Source organism: Ochotona princeps, chromosome 16, assembly GCF_030435755.1.
Source record: "Ochotona princeps isolate mOchPri1 chromosome 16, mOchPri1.hap1, whole genome shotgun sequence".
NCBI lineage: Eukaryota > Metazoa > Chordata > Mammalia > Lagomorpha > Ochotonidae > Ochotona > Ochotona princeps.
Window position 1 is genome coordinate 47,810,507 of NC_080847.1, and position 17,407 is coordinate 47,827,913.

General features: G+C 52.6%; 1 protein-coding gene across 1 annotated transcript; it reads right to left on the bottom strand.

Moving 5' to 3' along the window:
- Positions 1–202: 202 nt before the first annotated feature.
- On the bottom strand, positions 203–17,296 carry NPHS1 (NPHS1 adhesion molecule, nephrin). The gene is made up of 29 exons (XM_004595146.2): positions 17,203–17,296; positions 16,889–17,104; positions 16,682–16,804; positions 16,411–16,539; positions 15,889–15,970; positions 15,433–15,536; positions 15,157–15,284; positions 14,904–15,075; positions 14,604–14,761; positions 14,263–14,407; positions 14,042–14,166; positions 12,762–12,948; positions 12,505–12,634; positions 12,201–12,373; positions 11,422–11,562; positions 11,207–11,347; positions 10,652–10,773; positions 9,721–9,892; positions 9,466–9,622; positions 9,225–9,376; positions 7,342–7,453; positions 7,078–7,259; positions 5,268–5,324; positions 3,642–3,761; positions 3,502–3,526; positions 3,320–3,392; positions 3,063–3,150; positions 2,850–2,965; positions 203–334 (listed from the first exon to the last, which is right to left on the bottom strand). The coding sequence occupies exons 1-29, from the start codon at positions 17,294–17,296 to the stop codon at positions 203–205; spliced, it is 3,756 nt and encodes a 1,251-aa protein (XP_004595203.2).
- Positions 17,297–17,407: the final 111 nt, after the last annotated feature.

The following is a 17,407-nucleotide window of genomic DNA, read 5'->3' on the forward strand; positions in this document are numbered from 1 at the left end:
GAATAAAGGAACCCTGCCGATACCTTGCTGCCACTGGAGCCGTCTTTGTCACTGACACAGTCCCTCCACGTGTCCCTCCTGGAGAGGGCCAGCTCCTTTGTGCCTAATGGGGCTCACATAACAAGCTCAGTCCAGGTTTGAAGGTGAAGGACCTGGGTGTAGCAGGTCCTGCAGGTCTGGGAGGACGGGGTGGAGGAAGCTCTCACACCAGCTCTCCCCGAAGGTGAAACGGGAGAGAGTCAGGTCCCACCGTGTCCAAGTCTCCTGCCACCTGATCGTAGATTCTTCTTGGATCCTCGCACTTGTCCTCAAGCCAGTGGGAGCCATAGGGGTCCTGAGAAACAACAGGTGGAGTTAGAACAATGGAGGGATGCCGTGTGGGTCATCGAGTAAGTCGGAAGGACACAGACTGCTGTTTGACTTCTCAGGAAAAGATGTCAGCTTTTAATTTTGGAAAAAGCCCAACATATGGGCCCAGCACAATAGCTCAGTGGTTAAATCCACACCTTGCAGGTGCTGGGATCCCATATAGGTACTGATTCATGTCCTGGCTATCCCACTTCCCTTCCAGCTCCCTGCTTGTGGCCTGGGAAAGCAATGGAGAATGGCCCAATGCCTTGGGACCCTGTAATCACATGGGAGACCCCAGAAGAGGCTCCAGGCTCCTGGCTTCATATTGGCTCAGCTCTGGCCATTGTTGCCACTTGGGAAGTGGATGGAAGATCTTTCTGTCTTTCCTCTGTAAATCTGACTTGCCTCTCCAATCAAAATAAACTTTTCAAAACCAACAACAAAAACAATCCCAAAGCCCAACATACAAAGTGGAGAGTGAACATAAATGAACCCTCATCAAGAACTCCATGTGGGGCCTGGCTCGGTGGCCTAGCGGCTAAAGTCCTCGCCTTGAATGTGCTGGGATCCCATATAGGTGCCGGTTCTAATCCCGGCTGCTCCACTTCCCATTCAGCTCCCTGCTTGTGGCCTGGGAAAGCAGTGGAGGACGGCCCAAAGCCTTGGGACCCTGCACCCGTGTGGGAGACCTGGAGGAAGTTCCTGGCTCCGGATCGGCAAGAGCACCAGCCATTGCGCTCCCTTGGGGAGTGAATCATTGGGCAGAAGATCTTCCTCTCTGTCGCTCCTTTTCTCTGTGTATCTGACTTTGTAATAAAAATAAATAAATCTTTAAAAAAAAAAAAAGAACTCCATGTGGCCATCACCCAACTTCAAAAACATCAATTCTTGGCCAATATTGATGCATCTACACCTCTGTCTACTCATCCACAGTTCCATCAGGGCAAGTTCAAGGCATCACATAATTTCACGTCAGGCACATAACTTAAGAGCCAGAAAGGTGAAATCTTTGAAAGCCCATGATGACAGCCATGTCAATTATGAACCACGAGTCACAATTATGTGAGTTTTATGAATCTCCAAGATATTTACCCCATCAAAATAGAATAGAACAATACCAAACTGGGGTATTCTCTGTTCGAGAGCTGGGAGAAAAATGGTCCTTTTAGCTCAGAGCACTTCATAGCAGTTTGGTCCACAAGCCAAGTATGGCCTGTTGATTGTGTTTCTACTGCCCAGGAAATGAGAATGGTCTTATATATTTTTGTTAGACTTGGGGGAAAGAAATCAAAATAAGAATAATGTCTGTGACAAGGAGATTAAATGAAATTCAAATTTCATCGTCCAAAAATAAGATTTTATGGGAGCATAGCCACAGTCACTCATATCACCTATGACTGTGCTTTTGTCCTACAATGGAATAGCTAAGCAGTTTAGAGGGAAACCGTATGTCCCACAAAGCCCAAATTACTCACTCTCTGGCCCTGTACAGAAAAAGCCTGCAGACTCCATCTGGGCTTTCCAGGGCACATATGGTCCAGCACCATGGACAGCATCCCTGAACCTGCTGTTTCTCTACTGGTGGGAGCTGTGGTCTGAGAACAGGTTACCAGGGGCTCCCTGACCCAGAGGTACTACAGCACAACAAAGCACACAAGCTCCTTCTTACCCCCTTCGCTGTAGAGCAGTGTGTGTGGCTAACTGGTGATTGGAGTACCTGTCGTTTTTGTGTGTCTGCCAGCATCTTCCCTCTGAGTCCTCAGTTCTTCTCCCACTCTCAATACAGTGAACCAAACATCTACTCCCTGACCTAAGGGGTGTGGATCCAGGCCCATCAAATCAGCATATTCCCTGTCTCAGGGATTGGTTCAGCAAAAACCATGTGACCCAAGCTAGACTGAGGGACTTGAAAATACTGGAAAAAAGGCTTTCTCTTTCTTTCAATATTCTTAATCTGACACAAACCCCTTCTAGATTTTCCAAGAACATTTTTATGGAGAAAATTATGGGTCCAGCTGAACCTTGAAGACAATTCATTCCCTTTACTTTTCTACTGAGAGCAATGGAGATGGCTAACAATCCAAGAGAATATGTGCCTTCCTACACAATTGTAGCCTGACCAATTCTAGACGATGTCTCACAGCCTCCGCTACACCAGGTGCAGCTGTGTGATCATGTGATTGTTGGTGGAGTGAGACTAGCAGGCTTGTACCTTCTCCTTTCTTTTTTTCCTGCTGCCACCTGAAAACCCCAGTGAAGAAACCCATCTAAGTAGCATGATGTTCTAGAAGTTGGCAGAAGACCACATGGCATAGAGCATGGGTTCTGGAAGAACTGCCATCAGCAGGGCTACTCACCTCTGGCTGCCGTGAGAGAGAAACAGACCAGGTGCTTCAGGCCACCAGGTTATAGGCCAAAACTCTTTGTCGATACTATCAGTAGCAGGTGGATTTTCAGCATTAGTTAGAAAATACTTAGGCTAATACAAATTTCCTCACCATCTGAACTTCGTCGTAGACTGGTCCCCAGCTCTCAGATGGGATGTACATTCTTTCCACTTCATCATACAGGTGCTCGGGAAAGGTCGCACCCTCCTCTGTAGGATCCATGGAGCCTGGCATTTGGAGTGGTGATGAGCCATCAGGGCACCCCGTGCAGATGCCGGGGAAGCATCTCTGGACAGGGAATGTCCTGATGGGCTCATGACTCACCTTGGGGATACTCCTCCAGTGTGGGGGGCAGTTGGGGGCTGAAGTCCCTCATGGAGTGGTAATAGGGTTCTCCTTCCATGGTGCTAACCTGCCACATGAACACACACACACACACACACACACACACACACACACACACACACCCCAGATAAAGTTCTTTCCATCCTCCGACTCCATGGTTTATGAAGTGGCAGTGATCAGCCTGGAATGATGGTGGCAGATGCCTCACCAGGGTGGTCCTAGTTGTCCCCACTCACCGTGGAGCTCTGAGTGTCCCGGTCTCCAGTCTGCTGGCTCTCCTCATATTCATTCCTGATTCGGTCCTCTGACCTTCCAGGGTGACGGTGTGGAAGGCTTTTGGGTGTTGACCTTTGGCTATTCGTCACCCCCACACCTTCTCCCACAGAACCTTATTCCACACAAAGATCTCCCTACTTACCCTGCCTCTGTCTTCTCTGAAAAGCCTGAGAGAAATGGGGATGGGGGGAGATTCAGAGACCCTTCACTGGAACCCACTAGGTCTTGGGGTTCCCCTTCACCCGCGGCTTCCACCCTGATGGGAGAATGGTTTGTCCTCACCATCAGCCAGATGCCTCAGTCGCCGGCGCCAGAGAAAGCCCCCAACACAGGAGGCATTGGAAAGCAGCAGGAGTCCCCCGACGGCAAACAGCACAGGCAGCAGGTGCAGCCCCGGGGGGCCTGGGAGCAGAAGGTAGCTGTCAGTGACCGAGCTGGTCCTCCTTCCAAGATTAGAGAAGCAGATGGGCAAGGGGCTGCATGCCCACTCCTCCGGCCAGCCAGAGACAAGCGGCTCCTTTCTCAATCCCAGCCATTGGCAGCAGGTCCCCTCTGTCTGTGGGCTCAGCAAAGAGCATCAGCTTCTCAGCTGGGCATCCAGGACCTTCCATGGTCTAGCCCCTTCCTATCTCCAGCCACGCCCAATGTCACAGGCGCCCTACGTCACAGGCACAGACATTGGGTCTTCCAGTCACACAAACCAGTTCCTGCTGCTACCAGAACCACTGATGCAAACTTAGAATTTTGAACCTCAGAAAGTCAAGAATCAGTCCTTAAGCATCCTTTTCTCCTGAGATTTCTATTCACCCTTTCAAGTCCATCTGAAATGGAAATCCCTCTCCCCAACCAATACCAGACCAACCCTTCTGCTATATCCCTGGAGACAAGATTGAGTCCCTCTCAGGAAACATCTGGCACCCTCTCCACCACCTTCTACTAATAGCACCTGTCTTCCTTTAGGGAAATAGTCACTCCCCCCTCCATTCTCAGTCTGAATGGCTCAGGCGGGACACCATGGTGGGCACGCAGTCCAACCTGGCCAATAAGACCACCCATTCCCACAGTGGCTGGTTCAGACACAAGCATCTGTGGTGGAACCCGTAGGATACACCTGCAAAGAAGTGGGAATTAAAATGGAAGAACCAGAGAGAAGCAACCATCAAGGAAGGTGAAGTTGAGGGGCAAGAAGCAAATTGCAAACAAGTACTTTGGGCCATGCTTGGAATTTTCCATTTTGTGAGCTAAGCATTTATTTTTTTTAGGCTGGACAACAGTTGAATTGTCACTTACAACCTTCTTCTCTAGCTCTGAAGGAACTGTTTGCTACATAGTCACAGTTCCCTTTCTGGTGGCTATGCTGACTCTGTGTTGAGCCGCATGATTTTCTTTGGCCAACAAAACAACAGCAAACTCAAACTGATCAGAAACAAGGAACATGTGAGCAAATGAAAATTTGTCCCATCTCACTGCCCTTGAGTCCCCTGTGGCCACCTCCAAATGAGTAGAACAAGAAAGACACATGGCCCAGTTATCCCCACAGTCCCAACCAAGAGCCAGTGGTTTGCCAGACGTGTAAGGAGGACACCATTGTAGACCAATGAGGCCCAGTTCAGCTACCAGCTCCCTGCAGGCATGACCCAAGCCAGCCCAGACTAGAAGGCCGCAGCCAGTGTCTGGGTGGCTCATTACTGGTGGAGGCTCTTCCCAGAGCATAGAATCAGGTCATTCAGAAATGAGTTCAACTGGTAAGAGAGGACATTTATCACTCTGAGAAAGAGAAAGAGCTGAGAATGTGCAACTGGTTGGCAGAAACAGAGCCAAGCCTTAAAGGGCTGGAGGCGGGGCTAGAGGCCAGTAGGTTCCCTTCTCCAGTATGGATGTGGGATTGTAAGGGCATGGGGGACTTGCCTGTGGGCTGCTCTGTGGGTGGCTGGTGATCGGGTCCTCCAGAAGGGTGGTCCAACCCTGCAGGTGGGAGTGGGAGGTGGACATGAAGATGATGTACCAAGACCAAAGCCCTGAGATCAGCTGTATCCACTTCTCAGACTCTCATCATGCTTTTTTGGGCTCACAGTCCTCCCTGATGACTTCTTAACAATATTTCAAAGAGAGCTGGACATTAATACTAAGGGAAACATGATGAATAGCAATTTAAATGTCATTAATAACAACAGGGGCAGGCACTTAGTCTGGTGTATAAGACATAGATTAATACACTTGTGCTCTAGACTGGGATGCCTGGATTTGATTCTCTGCTTTGACTCCTGGCTCCAGTCTCCTGTTACTGCAAACCCTAGGAGGCAGCAGTGAAGGGTCAACTAGGAGCTCCCCCGACCCTGGAAACAAAGCCCCCACCCAATATTGGACACTGAAAGAGTGAACCAGTGAGTGTAAATTCTCTCTCTCTCAAATTAATAATAATAATGATGATGATAATGATTGATGAGTGCTTTATGATGTTCAAAGCCCTTTTATTGTGCACGATGAACTTGCTGAATTAATTAAAAATGTTTGGGTTCTCAGGATCCCTTAATGGATGTATAAGTTCTGAGTTCTACAGCGAGGGAGGTGAGTATAGTATTTTACGTGTTCGTGCTTAGAGAGAAGACCAGAATGGGGGAGGGGAAGAACAGACAGGATTGTTAGGATAAAAAAGAGTTGATACAGCCACAGAAGAAAAGATTGCCTAGTCCAGAAGGGGGGCATGGAAAGAAGGGGCTTGGGTGAGCTTTCACAGGGCAAAGTAAACAGAAAGTGGGCAAGGGGCATGTCTTTTAAAAAAATCATCCTTTTTAAAAAACAGAGTTACAGAAAGAAAGAAGGAGAGGCAAAGAGAGAGAGAGATCTTCCATCCACTGGTTCTCTCCCCAGGTGGTCACAACAGCCAGAGCTGATCATTTTGAAGTAAAAAAAAAAAAAAAAACAGTACTTTCTTCTGAGTCTCCTACATGGGTACAGGGACCCAAGCACTTGGGCCAGCCCTTGCTGCTTTCCGAGGTGCATGTATACAGAGCTGGATCAGAAGTGGAGCAGCCAGGACTTGAACCAGCATGCAAAATTGTAGCATAGTGGATTAAAACGCTGCCTGAGACATGGGTGCTGATTCCAGATGTGGCTGCTCCACTTTCAATTCAGCTTTCTGCTAATGTACCTGGGAAAGTATTGGAGGATGCCTCAAGTGCTTGGGCCCCTACACCCATGTGGGAGAGCTGGAGGAAGTTCTAGGTGCCTGGCTTCATTGAGGCCATTTGGGAAGCAAAAACAGTGGATGGGTGATGATCTCCTTTTTCTCTCTGGAACTCCACATTTCAAATAAATAAAAGATTACTCTTTGAAAGAAAGAAAAAAGTTTATGAGGAAATGAGAAGCTTATATTGGTGCAAAAAATCCAGAAGCCCATGCGTGCAAGGGCTCCTCAAAAGCTCATGAAAAATGTGCATGATGAAAACTTATGCAGTCTTCATGTTTTGCACAAATAAATTTGTATTATAATTTCATTTTCCCACTAAGTTTTAAAATTACCCTCACACAGATTAGGGGGTAAGAGCTACTGTCCGTCAGCCTCCTCCCCATCTCTGACTCTGAGCTGTGTGACCTTGAGCAATTTGCTTAACTTCTCTGCACCTCAATGTTTGATCTATATAGCACCCACATCATGACACCTCCCCATAGGTCCTCTGAGAAACCCTCCAACTTGTCCAAGACTGTCCCTTCCCACCTGCGGTGGTGACAGAGAGCTGGGTGCCCTTGACAGTCAGTCCACTGTCTCCCAGGGCATTGCTGGCCAGCAGCCAGATCCTGTACCGTGTGGAGGGCTGCAGGCCAGTCAGGGTGAAGGCAGTGGCCTGGGGTGGTAAAACATCCACATAGAGGAACCCTGGAGTGTCCAGGGCCTCGTACCTGCGTGACAGGAAGATGGTCAGTCCAGAAAAACACCCAGATCCACTGGCAGCTGCCCCTTCCTGCCAGGTCAGGAACCTACCTGATGTGGAACTTTTGTGGCAGGCCCCCATCAAAGCCAGGCTTCCACTCCAGCCCCACGGAGTGCGGGGTCAGGCTCACGACCTTTAACCCTGAGGGGGGGTCAGGACGGCCTTGGAACAGAAGGATGGAGAAAGCAGTCACATACAAATGGGTTCTAGGAGGTTCCTTCCAGAGTAGGATTTAGAATGGTTTTAAATATACAATCAAGTCTCATCCTTCAGGGCATTTGGATTTTGTAAGGGGATACTTCAGAAAGTTCATGGGAAAATGGAATTAGCCCTTAAGTTGATTCTGGGGCATTTTAAAAAAATCTATGCAGTCTTTTCATAACTTACTTCCATGAACTTTTTGAAGATGCTTTGTGTCTACAGCCATGCCACCCTGAACGCACCTGATCTTGTCTGAAGATGCTTTGTAACTTTTTCTAGAAACACTGAATTAGTAAATCCCAACCATTGTGTCTTAGCAAATGGGAGCTAAGATGCCTTCATTTAAGCGTTTGCAGCGTTTTTGCCAACCCATCGGCACATGCTTTTGCTTTAAGCATGTTTCCGTTTTAAAGGCACCTTATTTAGTACAGACTGTACATGGACCAACATTGACCTCATGATGAACTGCGCCATTGCCTGTGTCTAAGCAGAGCTTATCTGACACCAGAATTCTCTCTGTAAGGCGCACCGCAGCTTTCCTACTGGGCTCAGAGGCCCTCGCAAACAGAAGCATTGTTGACCAAAAGTTCAAAAGCACAAAACCTTGCCACTCAGTAAGTTACAAAAAGGACATCGCTGAAACTAGAAGGCTGAGTGTCACCTTATCGAGTCCCAGGCTGGAGCACGAGCACAGAGGAAGTCAAAATGTCACCACTCCGTGCACGTCTTTCAAATGACTGCGGTGACTTGGGGATCACTACGTTTTAGTACACAAGCCCCTCCGTTGCGCTGTGTGGCGGAACTTCCATCCCCACCCCTTGTTTCTTCTCATTACGACACCCTGAATTTGGAGAGCTACCATGCCATGGTCTCGGGCTGCAAGCTGCTGACAGAGGCAACTCCACTCCCAGCAGGATAGGCTTGTGACCAAGAGTGGCTTGTTAGTACTGCTTTCCCCTCACCACAACGGTGCAGAGATGGGCTGAAAGCCAAGTGCAGATAAGGAAATTTCATTGTAATATTTTGATCTGACTCGGGGGTCGGGGGAGGGATTGTAGGCTAAAGCCCACACAGAAGAAAGTGACTTAAGGAGGGATATCACTTCTTGGTTGCAGCTGAACCCAGACCAAACAACTCCTGAAAATCCACTTTTCAAATACTTGTGCCATGGAGGATACCACCCTGCCTCCCCCCTCACACACACACACACACTTTGTGTTCTATTGGCTGTGGGTTTCCCTGAAGTTCCAATCCTCTCTAAGATTCCCAGGGCAGGGCCTGGCACGGCGGCCTAGAGGCTAAAGTCCTTGCATTTCACTCACTGGGATCCCATTTGGGCGTCAGTTCTAATCTCAGCAGCCCTGCTTTCTATCCAGCTCCCTGTTTGTGGCTTGGGAAAGCAGCTGAGGATGGCCCAAAAGCCTTGGGACCCTGCACCTGCGTGGGAGACCCTAAAGAGGCTCCAAGCTACTGGCTTTGGATCGGTGCAGTCCAGCTGTTGCAGCCACTTGGGGAGTGAACCAGTAGATGGACAATCTTCCCCTCTGTCTCTCCTTCCCTTTGTATATCTAACTTTCCAGTAAAAGTAAATAAATCTTAAAAAAAAAAAGAAAAGAAAAACTCCATCCCCACTCTTAAACACTTCCCAGGCTTCAGGGACGCTGCTAATCCAGGGTCAACCAGGAAGCTCGGGAGCTGACCCACAGAGCCCTCCCCTAACCCCCGGTCATACTGATGCTGACAAGTTGGATGTTGGTCTGGTCCGAGCCCAGGGGGTTGGTGGCTGTACAAGTGAAGAGGGCGTAATCGTGGGCGGCAGACACATTGGCGATGGTCAGGAGGCTGCTGTGGACCCCGCCCTGGTGGTAGGTGTGCTCCGTGTACCTGGGGAGGGAGGGGGTGCTCAGGAGGAGACCCCAGGGCTGGGGACCAGAAGTGAGGCTGGATTGCTACGTAGCAGGCCCTTGGCTCACCTAGGATCCTGGAGATCCAAGGGGACTCCATTTTTTGTCCAGGTGAAGACGATATTGGGAATGCCCCGGGCACGGCAGTGGAGGGTGGCCGAACTGGTGCTGTCTCCAGCTGCAGCCACTTTAGTGAGAGGCGTGGGATGCTCCACCTGGGGGGCAACTAGGGTGTTCAGGGGGATATCAATGTGAGCAAAGGGGAAGTCCAGAATCTGTGGGTTTAGTGGCAAACCTCGGAGCCAAGATCTGGATGTTACCCACATCTGACAACGAGACGGACCAGCCCTCTGGCCAGAGGTGCCACCCCGTTGTCCACCGTGCACTGGTAAGCACCAGCCTGGGCCAGCTTGGCATGGCGAATCCTCAGGCGTCCTGTGGGTCCCTTGGACATCTGCTCCATATCTTCTAGACTCTGCTCCTCCTCCTCTTCTCCCTGAAGGCCCAAGACTCAAAAGTTGATTCTCTGGTCTGACCCCAGATCCAGCATCCCCAAAAATGTGTTTCCTTTGTTGGCTCCTTCTCCCAGCCAAAATCACCTTCCATAGAGCTATCAAAGAAACAATGTCTGTCATACATTGACCCAAGCCATCTGTCCATGTATCCAATCACACTGCATTCATTCATCTTCCCATTCACTCACCCACTCACCCATCTATAGATTCATGCTTGTGTTTCTCCACTATTCTTCCATTCATTCACATTTAGCCATAAATACATGCATTTGGTAAACCACTCGTCCACCTACCTATTTATCTATCTCTCCATTGACTGATCCACAGATGTCTTTCCAGTGATGGTGTACCCATCCATCCATCCATCTATTCACTAATTTCACCCACCACTCATTAGTGGAGATCATTTCATTTATCCCTTTCTTCTACTCAGTCTGGCCATTCATCCCTCCATTCCTCATCTGTTTCTTCACCTGTCCATCTCTTCTTCCACCTGCTCATTCCTATCCACTGTCCTTCCATTCACTTATCCATTTACCCAGCCTGTCACCTATCCATCGACTCGTTCACCTGCCATTCAATAAGCAGCTATATGTTCCTGGGGCATGTCCTGACAAGTGTATAGTTAAGTACCATCACACAGATGTGGCTCCCACACCCACGGAGCTCAGTCAAGAAATTCTATGCCTCTGACCCCAACTTCATTCACCAAAATGAGGGTCAAAGGCAGGGGTCCTCACCAGCCTCTCCCAGCTGAACATATCTGGGAGGATGGGATTGGCATCCACAGTGCAGACTATGTCCACAGAGCCCCCGACATCCACTTCTGTGGGGTCCTGGAGGGCGCGGATGACGGGAGCATCTGGTGGGAAGCACAGGGCTTGGGCATGGACAAGTCAAGGTAGGAGCAGACCCCAGATGAGAAGGAGAGACAGTGGAGAGGGCTCCCGGGAGGTTCAGGTGCCTATACAATCTGCCCTTTCTGTGGTGTGCTTGGAGGGATTTAGTGCGGTTGTCCCACCCCCTGCAGCATCTTGTGATTTGAGTTGGTGAGGCAGGCTTCCAGAATGGGGATGGGAAGGTCTGGGACCTTCCATGGTGGGCTTGGCTTCCTGTTGGGAGGGGCCTCTGAGTAGACTGCACACTGGGTCTTATCAGTGGAGGAGGGTTGCAGGATGGGGACCTCCAGGTCCCCAGGAGATCCCTGGGTTTGGGCGGAGTTCCCACCACGTTGTGGGGTAGGTTGGGGGGCAGGTCTCCCAGCGTGCTCCCCCGTGTCCCAGGACGGGACTCACAATGGACGTCCAGCCGCACCAGCGCTTCGGCAGTGCCCTCTGAGTTCTGGCAATGCAGCTGGTAGACCCCGCGGTCGGCCCGGGTCACGTTCCACAGCTGCAGAGCCCCACCGGACAGGATGCGATGGCGAGGGCCGCCCGCTGCAGAAGGCCGGCTGGGTGAAGGACCTGGAGTATCTGCCCTCCCTCCCCTCCGTGCCCACGCCCCACCGCACCTGGACTGAGCCGATAGCCACGGAAAGTCCAGTTGAAGGTCTCAGGGACCGGATTAGCGGACACGGACACGGGCAGCAGAGCCTCACCCTGCTCCACCGCCGTCACCACCAGCACCTGCTCCCCTAGGAACTCTGGAGGGTCTTGGGAGAGAGGGCGCCCAAGGCAGTCGGGATTGGTGATAAGGTTGGGGCTGGGAATTCATTCGGGGTCATGCGCAGGTTTAATGGTTAAAGTCGTGGTTAGACTAGGATTGGGAAGGTCAAGACTGAGCTCAGTGTCTTCCTCTCTGTATATTTGACTTTCCAATTAAAAACAAAACAAAATGTTAAAAAAGGAGGGGCCAAGAGCAATAGCCTAGAGGCTAATGTCTTCACCTTGCATGTGCCAGGATTCCGTACAGACGCCAGTTCTAATCCTAGCAGCCCCATCCCATCAGCTCCCTGCCTGTAGCCTGGGAAAGCAGTCAAGGAAGGCCCAAAGCCTTGGGACCCTGCACTGGCATGGGAGACCCGGAAGAGGCTCCTGGCTTCAGATTGGCTCAACTCCAGCCATTACCTCCACTTGGAGAGTGAGTCCATGGACAGAATATCTTTCTGTCTGTCTCTCATCCTCCCTGTATATCTGACTTTCCAATAAATAAATAAATCTTTAAAAAAAACTGGGTTCAGTCGTGTATGTCGGGATAGAAGTTAAAGCTCAGTGTAGGGTTAGAAGTCGGGGTGAGGACTACGGTCAGAGTGGGGCGTGTGCAAAGGAGGCTCCAGGCTGGGGCACGTACACAGCACATTGAGGCGGTGGAATGAGCTCACGGTTTCATGGAGCTCCGCGCTGTGGGCACGGCAGGTCACACGGTGGCCGTGGTCACGAGATGACACTCTGAGCAGGATGCTCTTGGCCGCTGCGGAGCCTCTGAAAGGCGCTTTCCGGGGCAGCGCGGCCACTCCTTCGAGCCTGGCGGGGTCAGTCCAGGGCAGGCACGGGATTGGGACTGCAGCCAGGGGTGCGCCCGTAGGACAAGCGCCGGGGACGGAGCACGTGCAGCGCGGCCAGAACGCGCGAGGGGCATGGCCGCTGGCGCTCACCTTTCCCCCTCCTTGTCCCAAGACAGGTTGACCGGTGGATTGCTGCTGACGCTAATGCACGTCAGGTTTAAGGCGTCCCCTGGGCGCAGCGCTGACGCGTTGGCCAGGATCGTCAGGTTTGTCGGGGGAACTTGGGGAGCGGGGAGGAAGAGCCAATCTCCAGGTGAGGGGGTCGCCTTGTGTTTCTGCGGGGCTGGGACACACACACACACACACACCCCTACCCGGCGTGAGCCCACCCTTGCGCGTGTCCTCACATTGCACCTCAAGCTTTGTGGTCGCGCTAAGCTGCCCCGCTTTGCACGTGAACGTGGCCTTGTTGTCCGATGGCCCAATGATTAGCACCAGCTCGCGGGAAAAGGTGCTGCCGGACTTCTCCAGACTCCCTAGCTGCACGCGCCGTGGCTCCTGGGGCAGCCGTGACTCTGTCACCATGCGCGAGTCCTGGGGATCCGATGGGCTGGGGATTGCAAGCAGCCCGGACCCTGCCCACCCAAGCCTCAGATGCCGCCCAGCAGGAAGACTTCTGTGAGATGGAAAAAAGAACATCTCTGCCCCCACCCATGCCCACTCTGCATAAGGGTCACCCAGTCCAGGTGGCGGAGGGGGGCTGGATCTGCAAGCCCATAGCACCCTGATCCCTCCTCCACACGCTGGCCCACCTCCAACCCCACCCCAATAATGCCATTCTAGCCCCCATTTACCAAACACCACGTGTTGGGAAACTCCCTGACATTCCCAAGCTGTGCCCAGAATTCCTTCTTTTCCAATCTACTGTGGTTCTGTCGCTTAAAAAACAAAATTCCCTCCAAATATTTCCTTATCCTTTCCCTTATTTTAGTGTCTTTTCCACAATTTCTAAATAATAGTAAGTTACGATTATTACCCATTATCCTATTATCATCTTGATATCCATTTTTGTTTCTGACAATCCTTTGTGCTGCCCCAGTTCTTGGCAACCACCCAGAATTCCGTTGTCCTTCCTGGGGTTTTTGCTGGCTCCCTAACTTTTCAGAATTTTTCTAAGGCTCTTTTCAGAATTTGCTTTCATTTGAATGGAATTTCATCTTCTTACCTCCACATTCCAAGAATCCAACTTAATGAATTGTAAACGTTTGAGGAACTACTGCTCTTTCTCCAAATGGTTTAGCCTTCCCAGCCTATCACTTTTTTCCTGTCCTTAATCTCTCCCTAAAATTCCTACCACCTCACCTGAACTCACAGGATATTCACTTAGAAATCCCTTTGATTTTTATGGAATTTCCTTTTCCCCTAGAATTTCTGCTCTAGATCCCACATTCCTTCTTTCCTCTTGGGATTTTCAGGTTTCTCAGAATTCTAAGAACCGTCCTTGGAGTCTGTTTAATGCTGAGGGCATTTGGGTCTTTTCCAATTCCCTGCCCAAACTCAAATTCTATATCCGGTGTTTTTCCAAAAATGTCTATCTTTTCCAGGATTCTGAAGGCAACAAGAGGCTCTCTGGTGCCCACCCATGTTCCTGGCCACTCCCATTCTCCTGTTCTTGCCGGGGACCAACCTTGAGCCAGGTGAGAGAGGGGTCCGGGTTGCCCCCTACAGCCAAGCACATCAGCCTCACCCGGGTCCCCGAGCGCAGGAGCTGCCCCTCCGGGGGCCCCTCGATCCACAGCTTCTGGGCAGGATCTGGAGGTTGATGATGCTGGTGACTGGGTTCTCAGATGGGGCGGGGCAGGGTGAGCGTACCAAGGCCACCTCAGCCCAGAGAAGGACCTCACTCACATTTCACATTGAGCGTGAGCGACTTCTTGAAGGTCTCCTTGGTGAAGGCATCACTGAAGGCCTCGCAGGTGAGGGCCAGGCCATTATCTTCCCGCCGCACTCGATAGGTGAGGTTAGACATGGAGATGTGGCCACCATGCAGGCCCTGGAGGGCAGCTGGCTTCAGATGTAGGGACTGAAACAGCCCTTTGCTTGGGGCCTGGCTCCCCTGCCATCCCATAGCCCCATCGGGAACATGCAACTGCACCCCACCTCTGTCAAACCCAGTCCTTGCTCCGCCCCCAGGCTTCCAGAGCCCTCCTCTCCCGGCTGCCTCCCCCACCACGCCCTGCCCCCCTCACATCCATGACCGTCTCGTCCGTGGCAAGCAGCTGCCGCCCGCCCAGCCACCACTGCAGTTGGACCTGCGGGCGGCTGGACTTGGTGACACAGCACAGTGTCACGTTCTTGTTCTCAGACTGGGAAGCAGAGCCCAGGATAGTGATGGCACTAGGGGGGACTGCGGGACAGAGGGGCATAGGTGAGACCCCATGGTGGAGAGCGGTGCTGGCCCAACCCAGACAGACAGGGAACTGGGGACCATCTATGCAGTCTTTGGTGTCTGTGTAGTCCCCAGGGCAGGGGCAGGTGCTGGGACTCACAGGTGACCTGCAGTGTGATGCTTTGCTGCTGGGTCCCCTCAGACACACTGTTGAAGGCCTCACAGCTGAGCTGCGCTCCCTGGTCTTCGGGCCGCACCGTCATCAGTAGCACGCTGCGTGCCACCGCCTGGAGGTGCTCCGTGCCCCATGCTGTGGACACGGGCTGGCCATTCTGCAGAGAGACAGTCCTTGGGGCCAGCCTCTGCCCTCCGACCCACCTTCCCTGAAGTCCAAGGCTTGCCTCTGTCCTCACCTTCAGCCATTGCAGTGTAGCAGGTGGATTGCCACCTCGGGCCACACAGGGCAGCTCTAAGTTCTGCCCTGCCCTCACATGTCCCTGGTTCAGGCCGGGCCACTCGATGACAGGGGCTCCTGGGGGGACTGGGGGACAACTCAGTGGGCCTGGGAACATACCCAGGCCCCCTAACCCTGCCTCTCCTTTGTGTGCCTGGATTTTCCCTCAGGATTCCCACTTCCTATGCACCTGCCCAACCCTCAGTGCCGGCGACAGGTTGAGTTCTTTACTCACACAAGATGTTCATGGTAACTGAGGCCCTGAGCGGGGTGTCCAGAGCCGGGCTGGAACTTTCACAGACCAGTAACTGCCCATTATCCGAGTGCTGGGGGATCACTCTGCGATGGGAAGGTGGTGGTTCAGGGTCAGAGAAGTTTGGGGAATCTGGGCGGAGCAGTGTAGACCTCCAGAAAATTTTGGGGGGGGGATTTTCTGGGATCCAGCGCTCCCTGGGAGGGAGAGTGTCTCGGTGAGTCAACAGTGAGACTTTGGACCTGCACCCAGCCAAAATCTTGAGGTCTGATAGCTTGGAACCGGAGCTCCCAAGAAGTTTGGAGGGTCCAGGTGAGGCACTGGGTCCTGGATGGGCACATCTAGTCCAGGTTTTCATGCCTGGACTCCTGAAGTCTAGGTTTGTTTTTCTGGGGAAATGGGGGGGCTTTGGCAGAGGAGGCATCCCCACTCACGCACTTGGCTGTGGCTTCCATGCTGAAGAGCTTCTCCTGGGATCCGTCATTCACATCAGCTGAGACGTCTGATACCACCTGTCCACCTTGAGGTGACAAGAGGGCTGAAGGGGTGCAAGGTTCCCCCACACACAACGCAACAGCACAACATACACACCAGACGCTCCGGGGAGATACAATGTCCCCTCCCTCTTGGTCTAAAGGAGCAGGCCTTCATCATGTCAGGTCTCCCTGGACCCTGGAGCCCACGAGAGGATCCCTGGCTCTTCCCCTGCTCCTTGCCATCTTGATGGTTGTGTCATGCACCCTCATCATCACCCAAGCTGCCCACTTCGGCCTGCTGCAGTCTCCTAGATGCCCCCTCCCATCCTCCAAGCCCCATGCTGGCCGTGCTATCCCCATCAACGTGCTCCTGGGACCCCTCCCATCTTGGGGATTGACATATGTTCTGGGGTTCCCAGGAGAGCAACTAGACACACCCCATCTCCATTCCGCATACCACCCCTGCCTGTTCCCACACACTCACTCTGGAGGAAGATAATATCAGGTGCTGGCTTTGCGTCCTCAGCCACACAGGTGACCACGTACTCCTGTCCAGCTACCCAAGTGACCGTGCTCCCTGCCTCTGGGGTCAGCTGAAGCACCTTGGGTGGAACTGTGGACGGGGTGTTGGGTAAGCCTCTGCCACATGAGTGAGGCGGATCCAGGCTTTGAGTTGGAGTTCTGTGCCAGGGGGTGGGAGTGAGGAGGGGTGGGGAGCTTGGGGCTCCTGGATCTTGGGGGTCTCTCACCCTTACCCAGGATGGAGAGGATCACCCTAGGAGACACGAGCTCAGGGCCTGTCTCAGATCGGCCAACCTGACACTCGTACTCGGCGTCATCACTGAGGTCACAGGCTTCAATGTGCAGGTGGAATTCCCCTGTGGGTGGGGCCCGGGGTCAGGGCCACCAGTCTCTGCTCAGGGTGGTCCCAAAGGGAGGGAACTCAGGGTCCACTTCCTCACCTCTAGCAGGATCCCCTTCCAGGCGATACCTGGGGAAGCCTGGGATCCTAGGGTCAGGGCCCAGCAGGAGCCCGTCTTTGGCCCACTGGACCGCACTGCCAGGGGCACTGACCCCGCACCGCAGCTCCACTTCGGTCCCCTCCACAGCTGTCATGTTTATAGGCAGGGCCCAGAAGCCCCGGGAGGCTGAAGCTGGGCTCGTTGGCAGGACCAGACCTGGGGACAGAGAGGGTCAGTAGGAAAGGACACAAGGGCTGCCTGGGAGCATGGGGACTAAATGGCAGCCCCGGCTGCCAGGCCAGGGCCACACTCACCTGTGATCAGCAGCTGCAGGAGCAGCAGTGCACCCCTGACGGCAGTCCCCGGGGCCGTCCCAGCTCGGCTGACCACAGCGTGTCGGGTGCCCATGGGCTGCCCCTGGCGTCTGCTGCCGACTTCCGCTGGAGTCCTCTCCCCTGACCTGTCTGCTGCTTTCTTTCTTGTCTCTCTTTTTGCCATCTCTCTCACTCTCTCTGTTTC